This window comes from Pristis pectinata, chromosome 12 (assembly GCF_009764475.1).
Source record: "Pristis pectinata isolate sPriPec2 chromosome 12, sPriPec2.1.pri, whole genome shotgun sequence".
Lineage (NCBI taxonomy): Eukaryota > Metazoa > Chordata > Chondrichthyes > Rhinopristiformes > Pristidae > Pristis > Pristis pectinata.
The window spans coordinates 5,744,623-5,760,755 of record NC_067416.1 but is presented as its reverse complement, the minus strand read 5'-3'; the positions used below and the strand labels follow the sequence as shown (position 1 = coordinate 5,760,755).

The 16,133-nt window shown below is 47.1% G+C and overlaps 1 protein-coding gene across 2 annotated transcripts in view; it reads left to right on the top strand.

The window, feature by feature from the left end:
- The window catches only part of prom2 (prominin 2), a 65,563-nt gene that overhangs the window by 31,677 nt on the left and 17,753 nt on the right, over positions 1 to 16,133 (top strand). For both annotated transcript variants that reach the window (XR_007957310.1, XM_052027889.1), the window contains 7 exons: positions 1,948 to 2,107; positions 2,864 to 3,016; positions 5,581 to 5,704; positions 8,970 to 9,058; positions 10,273 to 10,357; positions 11,676 to 11,822; positions 13,438 to 13,509. Coding sequence is in view for 1 of the 2 variants with exons in the window: in XM_052027889.1 (XP_051883849.1) it covers positions 1,948 to 2,107; positions 2,864 to 3,016; positions 5,581 to 5,704; positions 8,970 to 9,058; positions 10,273 to 10,357; positions 11,676 to 11,822; positions 13,438 to 13,509 (830 nt within the window). In the remaining variant the exon portion in view is untranslated. The remainder of the gene's footprint in view (positions 1 to 1,947; positions 2,108 to 2,863; positions 3,017 to 5,580; positions 5,705 to 8,969; positions 9,059 to 10,272; positions 10,358 to 11,675; positions 11,823 to 13,437; positions 13,510 to 16,133) is intronic.

Sequence of the window (16,133 nt, the reverse complement as noted above, 5' to 3'; positions counted from 1 at the left end):
AAAAGTGGAAAATGCTGGAAACACTCAGGAAATCAGAAAGGGAAACAGAGTTAGTGTTTCAGGTCAAAGAACGTTCATCAGAACTGGGAAAATGAAGAAACGGAGATGGAGGAACTGGGAGAATGGGATAGGGGTCCTCACATGAAGTAGGGTAGGAGGAAGTACAATCAAGATTCCTGAGGGAGCGCCTGGGCTCTTCGTCCCTCCTTGACCACCTCCCCCGACATTTTACACCGTAATCCTCATGCATCCGGTCCTCTCTCCATTGACGCTGCCTGACCTGCTGAGTGTAGACAGCATTTTCTTTTTTTACGTTGGACTGGGGAAAACTGGGATTGTTCTCCTTGGAGCGAGCATCAAGAAGAGATTGATAGAGATGGACCAGATCAAGTGTGGTTTAGAGAGGGTAGACAGGGGTTGCCATTGGTACCTCCAGGGCCAGGAGCAGACATAACAAGGGAAATCTGAAGGAAAGCCATTCTTGAGCAGAGAGTGGTTGTAATCTAGAAGTTACTGTATGTGGAGTTGGCCGAAACAGAATAAATCAGGACTTTCAAGTGGACTTTGGAAAGGCATTTGAGAGAGAAACATTCTCAGGTACGTTTGCTGCTATCAGTTGCTACCAATGGTCAGCACAGTGACCCAGCAGGTAGTGCTGTTCACTCACAGTTCCAGTGACCATGAGTTACAGGGAGATAAGGAAAGGGGGAATGGGAGACTGATGGGATCACTCCCATGGGAACAAGTATAGACCCAATGGGCTGAATAGCCTCCGACTGTGTCATAGAGTCAGACAGCATGGAAACAGGTCCTTTGGCTCAACTCGACCAGACCAACCAAGATGCCAATTTAGGCAAGTCCCGCTTGCCTGCGTTTGGCCCAAATCTGTCCCTATAAACCTTTCTTGTCCATGTACCTGTCCAAATGTCTTTTAATGGTACAGGTCCTGATAAGATAAGATGTAAATACAGTTTATAATTAAATACTGACGTCATACTGCTTTATGACAGGGGAGTCTATTGCGACCGTGCCAAATTTCAGGGAAAATCCATCAACCCCAATCCGCCAGTTTTTACCCTGTTACTTACTCTCAGTTCCATGCCCATCAACACTTCACCTCTGACCTCCGCTGGGACCAATTTACAGCGGCCAGTTAACCTACCTACTAGCGTGCCTTCGGGATGTGGGAGGAAATCCGACTGGGAGAGAGGCAGATGGTCCCAGCAGGAAGGTGCAAATGACAGATTTCCGGAGGTTGGGATCAAACAATAGTCAGGGCTCTGGAGTGTATCACTGTGTTACAGTGAGGGGTGCAGGGTGTGTCAGTGTTACAGTGAGGGGTGCGGGGTGTGTCGGTGTTACAGTGAGGGGTGCAGGGTGTGTCGGTGTTACAGTGAGGGGTGCGGGGTGTGTCGGTGTTACAGTGAGGGGTGTGGGGTGTGTCAGTGTTACAGTGAAGGGTATGGAGTTTGTCACTGTTATAGTGAGGGATGTGGAGTGTGTCGGTGTCACAGTGAGGGGTGCAGGGTGTGTCAGTGTTACAGTGAGGGGTGCGGGGTGTGTCGGTGTTACAGTGAGGGGTGCAGGGTGTGTCGGTGTTACAGTGAGGGGTGCGGGGTGTGTCGGTGTTACAGTGAGGGGTGTGGGGTGTGTCAGTGTTACAGTGAAGGGTATGGAGTTTGTCACTGTTATAGTGAGGGGTGTGGAGTGTGTCAGTGTCACAGTGAGGGGTGCGGGGTGTGTCAGTGTTACAGTGAGGGGTGTGTCAGTGTTACAGTGAGGGGTGTGGGGTGTGTCACTGTCACAGTGAGAGGTGTGGGGTGTATCGGAGTGTTATGGTGTTATTCTTTCATTAATTCCTTCTTAATTTCTGTACCTGGCCACTGGCTCGGAATAACTCTTTCAAATAATAGATCCTTCACTTAAATCTTTTTTTTTGTTTTGCAGAAGCGAAGAAGAGCTTAAGGAATATTGAAACTCAGATAAAAAACATCCAACAAGAGTTTCCACTATTACACACAACAAGTTCAATCACTTCCGAGATCGATAAAATTAATAGCACAATAAAAGAATATTATCCAAAAGTCAGGCAGGCAAATAAATACAGGTGAGTCAGAGAGAGGCAGGAAATACCTCTCACTCCTCACCCCTCACCCCTCGCTGTAACACTGACACACCCTGCACCCCTCGCTGTGACACTGACATACCCTGCACCCCTCGCTGTGACACTGACACACCCCTCACCCCTCACTGTAACACTGACACACCCTGCACCCCTCACTGTGACACTGACACACCCCTCACCCCTCACTGTAACACTGACACACCCTGCACCCCTCGCTGTGACACTGACACACCCCTCACCCCTCACTGTGACACTGACATACCCCACACCCCTCAGTGATACACCCCACACCCCTCACTGTAACACTGACACACCCTGCACTCCTCACTGTAATACTGACACACTCCACAACCCTCACTGTGACACTGACACACCCCTCACCCCTCACTATAACACTGATACACCCTGCACCCCTCACTGTGACACTGACACACTCCACACCCCTCACTGTGACACTGACACACCCCTCACCCCTCACTATAACACTGATACACCCTGCACCCCTCACTGTGACACTGACGCACTCCACACCCCTCACTGTAACAGTGATACACCCCACACACCTCACTGTAACACTGACACACTCCACACCCCTCACTGTAACACTGACACAACTCACACCCTCACTGTGAGAATCTCCAATATTCCATATTCTTTCCTGTGTATCATCTCTGGGGATTCCGGTGTGTAAATCCTTTGAGTATGTCTTGTGACTCTCCTGTTATTCCCATATTCCAGATGGATCGTCGGGATTGTGCTGTCCTGCATCATTCTCCTGATTGTGGTCTGTAATTATTTCGGCCTTCTGCTGGGAACAGCGTGTCTCAGACCCAACGTGAGCCCCACCCAGCGAAACTCTGCATCCCATTCTGGTGGCAACTTCCTCATGGCGTAAGGCAAAAGAAACTTTGTTTTCTTACATCGCGGCTGTGGTGATCAATTTTAATCTCGATCAAGCAACAATCTCAACCTCGCAAAGTGCTTCTGGTCACTCTTGTACTGCAGATGAAGACGCACAATCCAATTTGAGCAGAGTCAGATTTAGGCCACTAATGTGCTAAATGACCAGCTCTCCTTTTTAATTCTCCTCCATTGACACCTCATTACCTCCCGCTGCTTTGGAAAAACAGCCAACACAAACAACGACCCCTCCCTCCCCGGACATACTCTCTTCTCCCTCTCCCATCGGGCAGAAGACACAAAAGCTTGAAAGCACGTACCGTCAAACTCAAGGACAGCTTCTATCCTGCTGTTATAAGACTCTTGAACACGCTGAACTCTCATATGCTAAAGGTGAACTCTCGATCTCCCAATCTACCTCATCATGGTCCTTGCACCTTAGAACATAGAACATTACAGCATAGTACAGGCCCTTCGGCCCACAATGTTGTGCCGACATTTTATCCTGCCCAGGGTATTTATTCGTGTGTATTCACCATGAGCATGAGGGGCAAGTCCAGCACTCATTGCCCATCTCTAGTGAGTAGAGTGTTGGAGGACAGTTTCCCACTCTGGGTCAACCACTTTCCCACTCTGCCTTATTGTCTGCCACACTGCACTTTCTCTGGATCTGTGACACTATATTCTGCATTCTGTTTTCTTTTTACTACCTCAGTGTACTAATGCATGGAATGATCTGTCTGGATGTCATGCAAAACAAAGTTTTTCACTGTAGCTCAGTACATGTGACAATAATAAACCAATGACAATGTTAGAGCATAATACTTGCTCGAAGACATTTTAGAAGAATCAGTGACTTTTCCTCAAATCCATACCTGTGGGATCTTTATATCCACCAGAGAGCTGATAGGGTTGTTAAGAAGGCATATGGTGTGCTGGCCTTCATTGTTTGAGGGATTGAGTTCAAGAGCTGCGAGGTGATGTTGCAGCTCTATAGAACTCTGGTTAGACCACACTTGGAGTATTGTGTTCAGTTCTGATCGCCTCATTATAGGAAGGATGTGGAAGCTTTAGAGAGGGTGCAGAGGAGATTTACCAGGATGTTGCCTGGATTGGAGAGCATGTCTTATAAGGAAAGGTTGAGCGAGCTAGGGCTTTTGAGCATAGCAGGATGAGAGGTGACTTGATAGAGGTGTATAAGATTATGAGAGGCATAGATAGAGTGGACAGCCAGCACCTTTTTCCCAGGGCAGCAATAGCCAATACCAGAGGACATCAGTTTAAGGTGAGCGGAGGAATGTTTAGGGGAGATGTCAGAGGTAGGATTTTTACACAGAGAGTGGTGGGTGCCTGGAACGCACTGCCGGGGGTCGGTGGTAGAGGCAGATACATTAAGGACATTTAAGAGACTCTTAGATAGGCACATGGATGTAAGGAAAATGGAGGGTTATGGGCTGTGTAGGAGGGAAGTGTTAGATTGATCATGGAGTAGGTTCATGCAGGCCAGCACAAATCATGGGCCGAAGGGCCTGTACTGTGCTGTACTGTTCTATGTTCTATTAAACGTTCACTCTCCCCAGCACTGGCACACTGTGGCAGCACTGTGCACTATCTTCATAATGCCACTGAGTTACAGATCCAGGCTACTGCAGCATCTCTTCCCAACCCTATGACCTCGAACCACTAAGGGGGACAAGGGCAGCGGGCAGGTGGGAACACGACAATCCGTCAGTCCCCCTCCGAGTCACGCTGTCAGGAAAATATTCCGCCCTGTCTTCACCAACGCTGGGTCCAAATCCTGGAACTCCCTCCCCCATCAGCACCACGGGAGCCTCTTCACCAGAGGGGTCCAGTAGTTCAAGAAGGCAGCTCACCCACACCTTCTCAAGGCAACACGTGATGACCTTGCCAGCAATGCCCAGATCCCAAGTTTGAATAAAAGTTGGTAAATTGGTTTATTATTGTCACATGTACCGAGGTACAGTGGAAAACTTTGTTTTGCGTGCTATCCAGACAGATCATTTCATCACATCAGTACATCGAGGTAGTACAAGAGAAGGCAAGGGAATGCAGAATAAAGTGTTACAGTTACAGAGAAAGTGCAGTGCAGGCAGACAATAAGGTGCAAGGCCATAACGAGGTAGACTGTGAGGTCAAGAGGTAGATTGTGAGGTCAAGAGTCCATCTTACCATATTAGGAAAGAAGCAACTTTCTTTTGTGTCAATAAAACTGTATTGCTTTAAATGGGTGATATACCACCCCCCCCCCCCCGGAAAAGTGACCTTTCATCTCTAGGATGCAGGTTCCTTCAGCCACGAGGTGCATGTGTTGTGATGCTCTTGGACAATGTGACTTTGGTCCATCTAATTCCAGCCACTAGACCTCACCACAGAGCTGGCCAACACCACAAGAGCTGTTGCCGTGGGGAGGTGTAGAAACGGGATGTGGGTGAACGTCGATTTGCGTGCCCGGGGAAGTCTCGAGGGGGTTTTGGGTGTGTGCTCTGGGGGGGGTTCCATCCTCCCCTCACCAGCTGCCATTCCTGCTCCAACAGGGGAGTCAGCTTCAGTTTTATCTTCTCCTGGATCCTGATCCTGCTTGTCTTCATCTTGTTCCTTGTGGGCGGCAATGTCTACTCGCTGGTGTGCAAGCCCTGGTATAACGACAAATTGCTTCAGGTAAAATCCTCCCGTAATCTCAGTGTGTGTCTCAGTCTGATGACCATCCTCTCCGTCTCTTCACATTTGGATGCCGCCTGTAATTCCTTACTCTTTCTTTCCTTCCTAACTCTGTCCGTCTCCTCTCCTTTTCCTCCAACCTCCTTTGTCTCTCTCCATCTTCATTCCCCTCTATCTCTTTCTCTCTCTTCTTCTCTCTCTCTTTTTTCTCTCTCTCCTTCTCTCCCTCTCTTTCCCTCTCTTTCTGTCTCTTTCTATTTCCCTCTCTCTTTCTCTCTCTTCTTCTCTCTCTCTTTCTCTCTCTTCTTCTCTCTCTCTTTTCTCTCTCTCTCCTCTCTCCCTCTCTTTCTGTCTCTTTCTATTTCCCTCTCTCTTTCTCTCTCTCTCTCTTTCTCTCTCTTCTTCTCTCTCTCTTTTCTCTCTCTCTCCTCTCTCTCCCTCTCTTTCTGTCTCTTTCTATTTCCCTCTCTCTTTCTCTCTCTCTCTCTTTCTCTCTCTCTCTTTCTCTCTCTCCTTCTTTCTCTCTCCCTCCCCCCACCCCCACCCCTACTTCTGGACCCTCCCACCCACCTTTCCCCTTCCATCTCCAATCCCCACGGGAAGCTGGTCGGAAGGGATAGATCACACAGGATCCTGGGCATGCTGGTAAAGTGGATCCAAAATTGGCTTGGAGATCAGATGCAGAGGGGATGGTGGGGGTTTGTTTCTGTGATTGGAGGCCTGTGACCAGTGGTGCACCACAGAGATGGTTCAGGTACACAGGAACGGGTCGAGCATTGGCAGATGGAATTTCGAGCCGATAGGTGTAAAGTGACGCAAATTTTTGAGGACGAGTAAGTGTATGAAGTACTGAGGTACAGACGGACCTCAGAGTATGTCGAAGAATCCATGAAGGTGGCAGTACAGGTGGCTAGGGTGGTGAAGGAGGTATAAGGGAGGGAACATAAAACAGAACAGTACAGTACAGGAACAGACCCTCCAGCCCACATTGTTGCGCTGAACTAATTAAACTATTAATTAAATACCTACCTAAATTAACCCCTTCTGCTTAGAGAAGGTCCATATCCCTTCATTCTCTGCACATTCATGAGCCTATCTAAGAGCCTCTTAAACACCTCTATCATATCTGCCTCCACCACCCCCAGCAGCGCATTCCAGGCACCCACCACTCTCTGTGTAAAAAAGTTGCCCCGCACATCTCCTTTGAACTCTCAAATCCCCCTCTCACCTCAAATGCATGCCCTCTGGTGTTAGACATTTTGACCCTGGGAAAAAGAGACTAGCTGTCTATCTATGCCCCTCATGACTTATGCCCAGCGCTCAAGAGAAAACAACCCAAGTTTGTCCAACCTCTGCTTATAGCTCATGCTCTCTAATCCAGGCAGCATCCTGGTGAACCTCTTCTGGACCCTCTCCATTACCTGCCAGGATACTTACCTTCATTAGCTGGGCATAGAATATAACAGCAGGGAGGTTATGGTACATCTTTATAAAGCATTGATTTGGCCACAGCTGGAGGACAGTGTACAGATCTGGTCACCAGATTATAGGCAGGACTTGATTGCACCGGAGAGGGTGCATTCACCAGACATTACCGGGGATGGAGTTTTCAGTTATGGGGAGGGACTGGACAGGCTGGGATTGTTTTCCTTGGAGCAGAGGAGGCTGAGGGGGGACATGACAGAGGTATACAAAATTATGAGGGGCACAGAGCAGATAGTAGGAAACTTCACCCCATACTAGAATGATGTAAAACCAGAGGGCATAGGGGTAGGAGATTTAAAGGGCATCTTAAGAGGATTTTTTTTCACAGGAAGGTAGTTGGAATCTCAAACACACTGCCCCGGCGGGGGTGGGGGGGGTATCCAATCTTAGTTTTATTCCCTCCATCTCCGACCCTTCCCTCTCTCCCTCTAATCCTTCCCTTTCTCTTTGGCTCTATCTCTAGTTGTATGGTTTCACTCCTTCCTTCATTCGAGGCTCACCCAAGGCTCTATATTGGACTGGTTGCTCATCGTACATCTTTCCTGAAGTCCTTCCCATTTATTTTGACTTAAAACCCAAGACGTCATCCCAAGGGCTCATTCAGGTGGTTGGTCCATTGAGGATTTCTGTCTCCAAGGCCCTTTCATTAGCAGGGCTCTGGATCTGCACAACATCTGCATGAAAAATACTTCCCTCAATGCCCCTCTAAGCCTTCCACCAACGCCCACGCTCAACATCTCCTGATTACTGACAAGGGTTAAAGCTCCTTACTTCCCACTTTACTCAGGCCACTATTATTTTTATACTCCACGATTAATCCTCCCCTCAGCCTCCTCCAAGTCAGATTTTGTTTGATGATACCTTGGGACATCTTATCGTTGTGCAAGTAAAACACAACAGATGAAGGGTCTCGACCCGAAACATCGACTGTCCATTTCCTGCCACACATCCTGCCTGACCCGCTGAGTTCCCCCAGCAGCTCGTTATTTGCTCCAGTTTTCAACATCTGCAGTCTCTTGCGCCTCCTGTCACATTTTATTTCCTCCCTGCGCCTCACATCTGGCCAGTCCCTCGCTCTGTCACAAGGTGGCAGTGTGCACGTATGTCCGATCTATGACCCAATGGAGCTGAATCCAGGGTGAGAGAGGATTAGGGATGGGAAGGGATGGGAAGGGATGGGGGTGGGGGGCGGTGTGGTACAGAGAGACTTTGACCATGGCAAACAGAAACAACTCAACCTGTTTGTTTTTACTCTGTACTCCAAAAATTGCGGCTTTGGGGGTTTGTTGAGACCCATGTGGGCACACAGTCATCCTGTCCAGAACTGTAACATAGAACATAGAACAGTACAGCACAATACAGGCCCTTCGGCCCACCATGTTGTGCCGACCTTTAAACCTCGCCTAAGACTATCTAACCCCTTCCTCCCACATATCCCTCGATTTTAAATTCCTCCATATGCTTATCTAGTAATCTCTTGAATTTGACCAATGTACCTCCACCACTGCTCCAGGCAGCGCATTCCATGCCCCAACCACTCTCTGGGTAAAAAACCTGCCTCTGATATCTCCCTTGAACTTCTCACCCATTACTTTAAAGCCATGCCCTCTTGTACTGAGCATTGGTGCCCTGGGAAAGAGGCGCTGGCTGTCTACTCTATCTATTCCTCTTAATATTTTGTACACAACTTTTGTATTAATATTTATAATATTTTGTAAATATTTAATATATGTAAATAACTAATATTTTGTAACATTTGGACTATCTCCCTGTGTCACAGGCAATGGAAGACTTGGGACTGATGGACAACTTCAACTTGGAAAAAACCCTCAGACTGAACACCACCCTGAATATCAGCACCGTGTACCGGTTAGTAGTTTTTAATTCATTCACAGAATATCGACATTGCTGGCAATGTCAACATTTAAGGTCTGTCACTCATTGCCCTTGAGCTGAGAGGCAGTTTAAGAGCAGATCACACTTGTGGGTCTCAAGTGACGCTTGGTCAGACTGGGTGACGGACGAGGATTTCCCTCCCTGAAGAATATCAGTGAACCAGATGGGTTTTTACCACTGGTTTTGTGCTTACCGTTAACAGGAATGGCCTTTTCTTTTGTCTAATTTAAACTCAGGAGGTGCCAAGGTGGGACTTGAACTCATGACTCTGGGTCAATGCTCTAAACTCTACCTGCTAGTCTGGTAACTTAACCACTGCACCACAAAAACCCTCGCCCTCCTTTGGAATTAAGACTTCAGAATCGGAATCAGATTTATTGTCGCTGACTTATATGACGTGAAATTTGTTTTGCGGCAGCAGTACAGTGCAAAGACATAAAATTACTATAAATTACAAAAATAACTAAATAGTGCACAAAAAAGGAAAGTGTCCATGGGTTCATGGACCGTTCAGAAATCTGATGGCGGAGGGGAAGAAGCTGTTCCTGAATCATTGTCAAACAATTGACCCTTTGCTGTTTGTTATTATACGTTAACTATCTAGATACAAATGTAGGAGCAATGATTAGTACTTTGCCCAGAGGACACAAGAATTGGTGGTGTGGTTGATAAAAGGGAGAGTGGTCTTCAGCTACAGAAAAATATTGATCAGTTGGTGAGATGATAGAGAAATGGCAGATGGAATTTACATAGAACAGTACACAAAGTTTGTATATCACCAGAGACCCCTGGTCAAGGTGGGAGAGTTCATGTCATTGCCATCAAGAACTGCTACTTCCCTTCAACCATTCGGTTCTTGAACCAAATGGCACAACCCTGATCACTACCTCAGTCAAGCAACACCATGACCACTCTGATCACTTGGCACTAAAATGGACTTCGTTTCTTTTTGTTCTAATTGTGTTCTTTCTTGTAAAAATTGTGTATAATTTATGTTTAATTTATGTTTTTCTTGTGAATGCTGCTTATCTGATGCTATGTGCCTGTGATGCTGCTGCAAGTAAGTTTTTCATTGCACCTGTGCATACATGCACTTGTGCATGTGACAATAAACTCGACTTTGATTTCATGTACCGTATGACCTGCCTTGTGATTTTTCACATACCAAACTCCTTCTCTGTACACAGTGACTGCCAGAACAACACCTCAGCGTGGAAAGCCCTAAACCTGGGCCAGAGCTTTAACCTGGATGAGTACCTGAACCTCAGCAAGGTATGTCCGGGGTTGTTGGAACCCTGTTCAGTCACTCACCCAAATCAGCCTACACTTCTGGCGATTGTTCCAACCAGCAGTGAGACCATTTGGGTTGGTCTTGGGTCAGCATCAATGACCCGGGTTCTATTCCGGCTACTGTCTGTAAGGAATTTGTACATTCTCCCCGTGTCTGTGTGGGTTTCCTCCGGGTGCTCCGGTTTCCTCCCACATTCCAAAGACATACGGGTTAGGAGTTGTGGGCATGCTATGTTGGCGCTGGAAGTGTGGCGACACTTGCAGGCTGCCCCCAGAACACCCTATGCAAAAAAGATGCATTTCACTGTGTGTTTCAATGTAGATCTGACCAATAAAGATCTTATTATTATTATTATTATTATTATTATTATTATTATGTGCAGGAACTACTTTCTGCATTTTGTAGAAACTCAATCCCACCCCACCTCTCTGTCGTGAATGTAAAGCCCCTCCCAGCTGAACAATGTGGCTGCGATAAGCCCCCACTGCCTGATGAACAGGGCAGAAGGCGGTTAGTAGTGTGGGAGCTGAATTAATCTCAACCTAACACTCTGACGTGTCACTGGGGTGATTAGTCAGTTATTGACTCTGAAGTTCAGGTCCACAGTGATCTCCTGAACAGGATTTGAAGTCGAAAAGTGATTGCAAAGGAATTTTTCAGATATTTTTCCTTATAATTGGCCTGGGTTTTTTATTGATTTTTGTCTTAGCTGAGGATTCTGTTCCCTGGAATTGATTAAGTGAAGAGATGATTTGATTGAAGCTTGCATGATGTCAGGAGGATGGCAAGAACTTACTTTCACTGTCGGAGACTCTGGGACTATACGTCAGAATCCAAAACTTAGTGGCAGATCTTCAGGAGTGAAGTTAGGGAACGGCTTTAGACACAGAGAAATCACCATTGCCGGATCCCTAGAATCAGCACTCTGGGGGTGGTCATTGTTGACTAGTAATTCAATGGGATCCCAGGTCAGAGGCTGGGCATACTCGCCTCCTGATCTCCTGGATGTTTTTCCACCATCTATAATGCAAAAGCCAGGAATGTGGTGGGATACCCTCCACTTCCCTGGACTAGTGCAGCTGCAACAAGCTCAACATCGTTCAGGACAAGGCAGCCTGTTTGATTGGCACTCTGTCTACCTCCCTCCACCACAGTGACAGCAGTCTGCACATTGACAAAAATACACTGCAGCCACACACCCAGACTGCTCCAACAGAACCTCCCAAATCCAGCAGCTACGTTTTTTCTTCGATTGCTTCAGCGTTATTGAAGTTCAGTAATTCATTCCTTTTTTTTCAGTACACAGAGGATATTTCAGGACAGTTTGAAAACTTGAATGTCAATTTATCGGGGATTACGTTACTGGATGACAAGGGCAAGGAGACTGCGAAGAACGTGTTGAAAACGGGTGTTGAAGATCTCAACTTCACCAGTTTCTCTGAGCAGGTGATTCACTTTCCTCGCACGTTAACACAGGGTAGTGTGGTGTTCCTAAGCCAATCACGCTCAGAATGTGAACTCACATCCCACTGTGCTGGTTTTAAATTAATTAGGAAAACACCCTGGAAACGTAAAGCTGGTGCAGTAAATGTGATCACGGAACTATCAGATTGTTGTAAAGACCCTCACATTTGGAAGGAAATCGGTTGTCCTTGCCTGGTCTGGGTGCTTATGTCCAACCCTGATAGAGACTAAACTTGACTGTCTTCTGAAAGGAATCAGTAAAGCACCCAGAGGGCCTGCTATCATTATCGCAGGGCAGTTAGCAACCACCAACCAATTCCCATCACACCAGCCAAGCCCACAACCTGCGAATTAACTAAATAACCTGCCGGATCTTTTCCCAGCAAAGCACATTGTTTCCATGCAGTGTCAAGGAGTCACCCATGAGTCCAGTCCAGTGTGCATGTGTATGTGTGCATGCGTGTGTGTGTATGTGTATGTTGTATGTATATGAATGTGTGTGCATATGTATGTGTATGTGTGTTTTGTGTGTATATGAATGTGTGTGTATGTATGTGTGTATATGTATGCATGTGTATATATATGTGTATAAATGTGTGTGTGTGTGGATCTGCATGCACGTGTATGTGTGTATGAAAGTGTGTATCTGTGTGTGTCTGTGAATGTGTGCGTGTGTGTGTGTGGGTGTGTGTGTATCTGTGTGTGTCTGAATATGTGCATGTGATGTGTGTGTGTGTGTATGTGTATGTGGATCTGCGTGTGTCTGTGTGTGTCTGTCAATGTGTGCATGTGTGTATGTGTGTGTATATGTAGATCTGTGTGTGTGCATGTGGATGTGTGTGTGTGTGTGTGTGTGTGTGTGTGTGTGTGTGTTGTGTGTGTGGATCTGAAGAGCTGTCAGCCAACACTTTCCTCAATGAACTCCTTACCGCAGATTATCTGGCCACTGTCACATCACTGTCTGTGGGATCTTGCTGTGCCCCTCTGAGCCTCTGCCTTTCCTTCAGTGACGGCTCCCTCTTGCGTTGAAATCCCATTTGCACATTCTCCTTCGGCAGAACGCAAGGCGGGGGGAGTTCAGGACAATCGAGCTTAATTCCCAACGTGGGCATTTGACAATTTCCTCCCAACTCCCATCGGGAATGTTGTTTAGGGAATGTCCTGGCCTTATCCAGCTGCCTCTCCTCCTTCACCACCATCGATTGGCCTGGCAGTTGTATCCAACCAATGCCAAAGTCTACAGCCAAAGAAGGGTCTCCATTAACTCAACCTCAGGACAGTCACCCATCTCCCAGCCCTGTAACTCCAGAATTTATTGAGTTTAAACATATCAGATGCCAGCCTGCCGGTTTGTACCTGCTGGCAGCCCCATGCTTGGGGAGACCACAGGTGTCACCAGGACTTGTTTTGGGTTGTCTCTCACTGATGCCTCTGCACACTAGGATCACCCTGTGCAGCTGTGGGAGTTGCATTGGTGTAGTGGGGTAGAGGATATTCTTGGCTTGAGACATCCATGAGGATGGAGATAAACACAAGCCTGTTTCGGTGAATCAAAGGTCTCACCAAGGCTCTCACTAACACCTCTATTTCTTTACAGATGTCCCTTCCTTTAATTCAGAGTGAACTCCTCGCCACTGTAGAGAAGCTACAGAACCTCTCCAAGATCCTGGTCAGTGCATCCTGAACCCTCTCTTCTCTCTTTAATACCCTTTTCTTTAGTGACCTTCATCCAGTTGAGAGAGTGTTAGCACTGGGCAAGGATCTCCTGCTGACGTTGTCAATGGCAAACTCAAGCACTCCTAGACCAATGTGCGGGAACCAGCTGTACAGGGGCTGGTCATTCATCAGTTACCAGTAGTGTAGCGGTTAGCGTAATGCTTTTACAGTGTCAGCAACCCGGGTTCAATTCCCGCCACTGTCTGCAAGGAGTTTGTACATTCTCTCCGTGTCTGCGTGGGTTTCCTCCGGGTGCTCCGGTTTCCTCCCGCATTCCAAAGACGTACGGGTTAGGAAGTTGTGGGCATGCTATGTTGGTGCCAGAAGTGTGGCGACACTTGCAGGCTGCCCCCAGAACACTCCACACAAAAGATGCGTTTCACTGTGTGTTTCGATGTACATGTGACTAATAAAGATACGTTATCTTATCTTATCTTCCATGTTATCCTCTGCTTTGTGCCAAAGCTCCCCAGACTGAGACTGCAAGTGGGTGAGGTACAGAGAGATCTCGGTCTAGTGCATGAATCACAAAAATCTATCAGGCAGGTCCAACAAGTAGTTAAGAAGGCAGATGGTGTTTTGGCCTTCGTTGCGAAGGGTTTGGAGTTTTAAAATAGGGAGGTTCTGTTCCAGTTGTACAGGGTGTTGGCGAGGTCTCATCAGGAATACTGTGCACAGTTTTGGTCCCCTCACCTAAAAATAAATATAGTAACGTTGGAGGCAGTGCAAAGGAGAGTCACCAGGCTAATTCCTGGGATGAGAAGGTTGTCCTGCCAAGAGAGACCAAATAGTTTGGGCCTGTATTCCTTGGCGTTCAGAAGAAAGAGCGGTGACCTTATTCAAACATGTAAGATCCTAAGGGGGCTTGACAGGGTAAGTATTCAAACATGTAAGATCCTAAGGGGGCTTGACAGGGTAGATGTTGGCATGTTTTCACTGGTGAGAGAGACTCGAACAAGGCGACATAACTACAGTACAAGGGGCCAATCATTTAAAACTGAGATATGTAGAAATTTCTTCTCACAGAGGCTGGTGAATCTCTGGATTTCTCTGTCCAAGTCCATGATGGAAGCTGGATCATTGGAAGTGTTTAAATTGGAGGTGGATAAATATTTAAGATAAGATGAGATAAGATATCTTTATTAGTCACATGTACATCGAAACACACAGTGAAATGCATCTTTTGCGTAGAGTGCTCTGGGGGCAGCCCACAAGTGTCGCCACGCTTCTGGCGCCAACATAGCACGCCCACAACTTCCTAACCTGTATGTCTTTGAAATGTGGGAGGAAACCGGAGCACCCGGAGGAAACCCACGCAGACATGGGGAGAACGTACAAACTCCTTACAGACAGCAGCCGGAATTGAACCCGCTAACCGCTACACTACCGTGCCTGCCCACATCTATTTGGTAGATGAAGGAATGGGGGGGGGGGGTGGAGAAATGACACAGAAGAGAAGTTGAGGCCAGCATAGATAAGGCATGATCATACGGAATGGTGGGGCAGGTTTGAGGGGCTGAGTGTGAAGGTAAATACTGGAACAGTGGAGCCAAAGTGGGCATGAAGCTAGTTGGAGGCAGATGGTCATGTGATGACACTTCATGGGCTTCTACTGGGGTGGTGTAGAGAGTATGTTGGTGAGTTCAAATCCCATCGCTGCTGCTTGAGAATTTAAATAAAATCCCAGGGTTAAGATATGGTTGTTCGGCTGTCATAAATTCATTGCCTTATGCCTGACATTATGTCGATGTAGTGGAGCTCTCACTGCCTCCTGAGCCGGTCTAACATGCAGACATTTTTATCAAACCTGAGATAGTGGTTCAAGGAGGCAGCTCACCAAAGGGGCAATTAGGAAAGGGCGATAAATGCTGGTCTTTCCAGTAATGTGCACATCCACAAGATATATAAAGAAACTGTGTAGCTTTAGGTTGGTTTGTTGTAGGGGGAGCTTTAATCTGCTGTGCCTGACCTGGGAGTGGTTGATAGATAAGATTAGGTCTTTACTCTATCAAAACACCATGTCAAAATGCCATGTTACAGTCGTACAAATGTTGGTCTTGGCCGCACTTGAAATATATTGTGCGTTTTCTGGTCACCACACTAAAGGAAGGACATGATTAAGCTGGAGAGAGTACAGAAAAGATCCTCACGGATGTTACCTGGAACGGAGGGCTTGAGTTATCATGAGAGACTGGATAGGCTGGATCTGATTTCCCTGGAGCAAGGAGGCTGAGAGGTGTATAAAGTTATGAGATGCATGGATAACGTAGGGGGTCAGGGTCTGTTTCTTATGACAAGGCTTATTTAGAAACTAGAGAGCACAGGGTTAAGGTGAGAGGGAGAAGGTTTAAAGGAGATCTGAGGGGTACCTTTTTCACACAAAGAGTAGTTGGTGTCCGGAATGAGCTGCCAGAGGAGGGTGGTGAGGCAGGAAGAGGAACAACACTTAAGAGGCATCTGGAGGTACTTGAATGAGCCGGGCACAGAGGAGATGGGATTACTGCAGGCAAGTGGGATTGGTAGAGATAGACACGATGGTCGGCATAGCAACAGTGGGCCGAAGGGCCTGTTTCTATG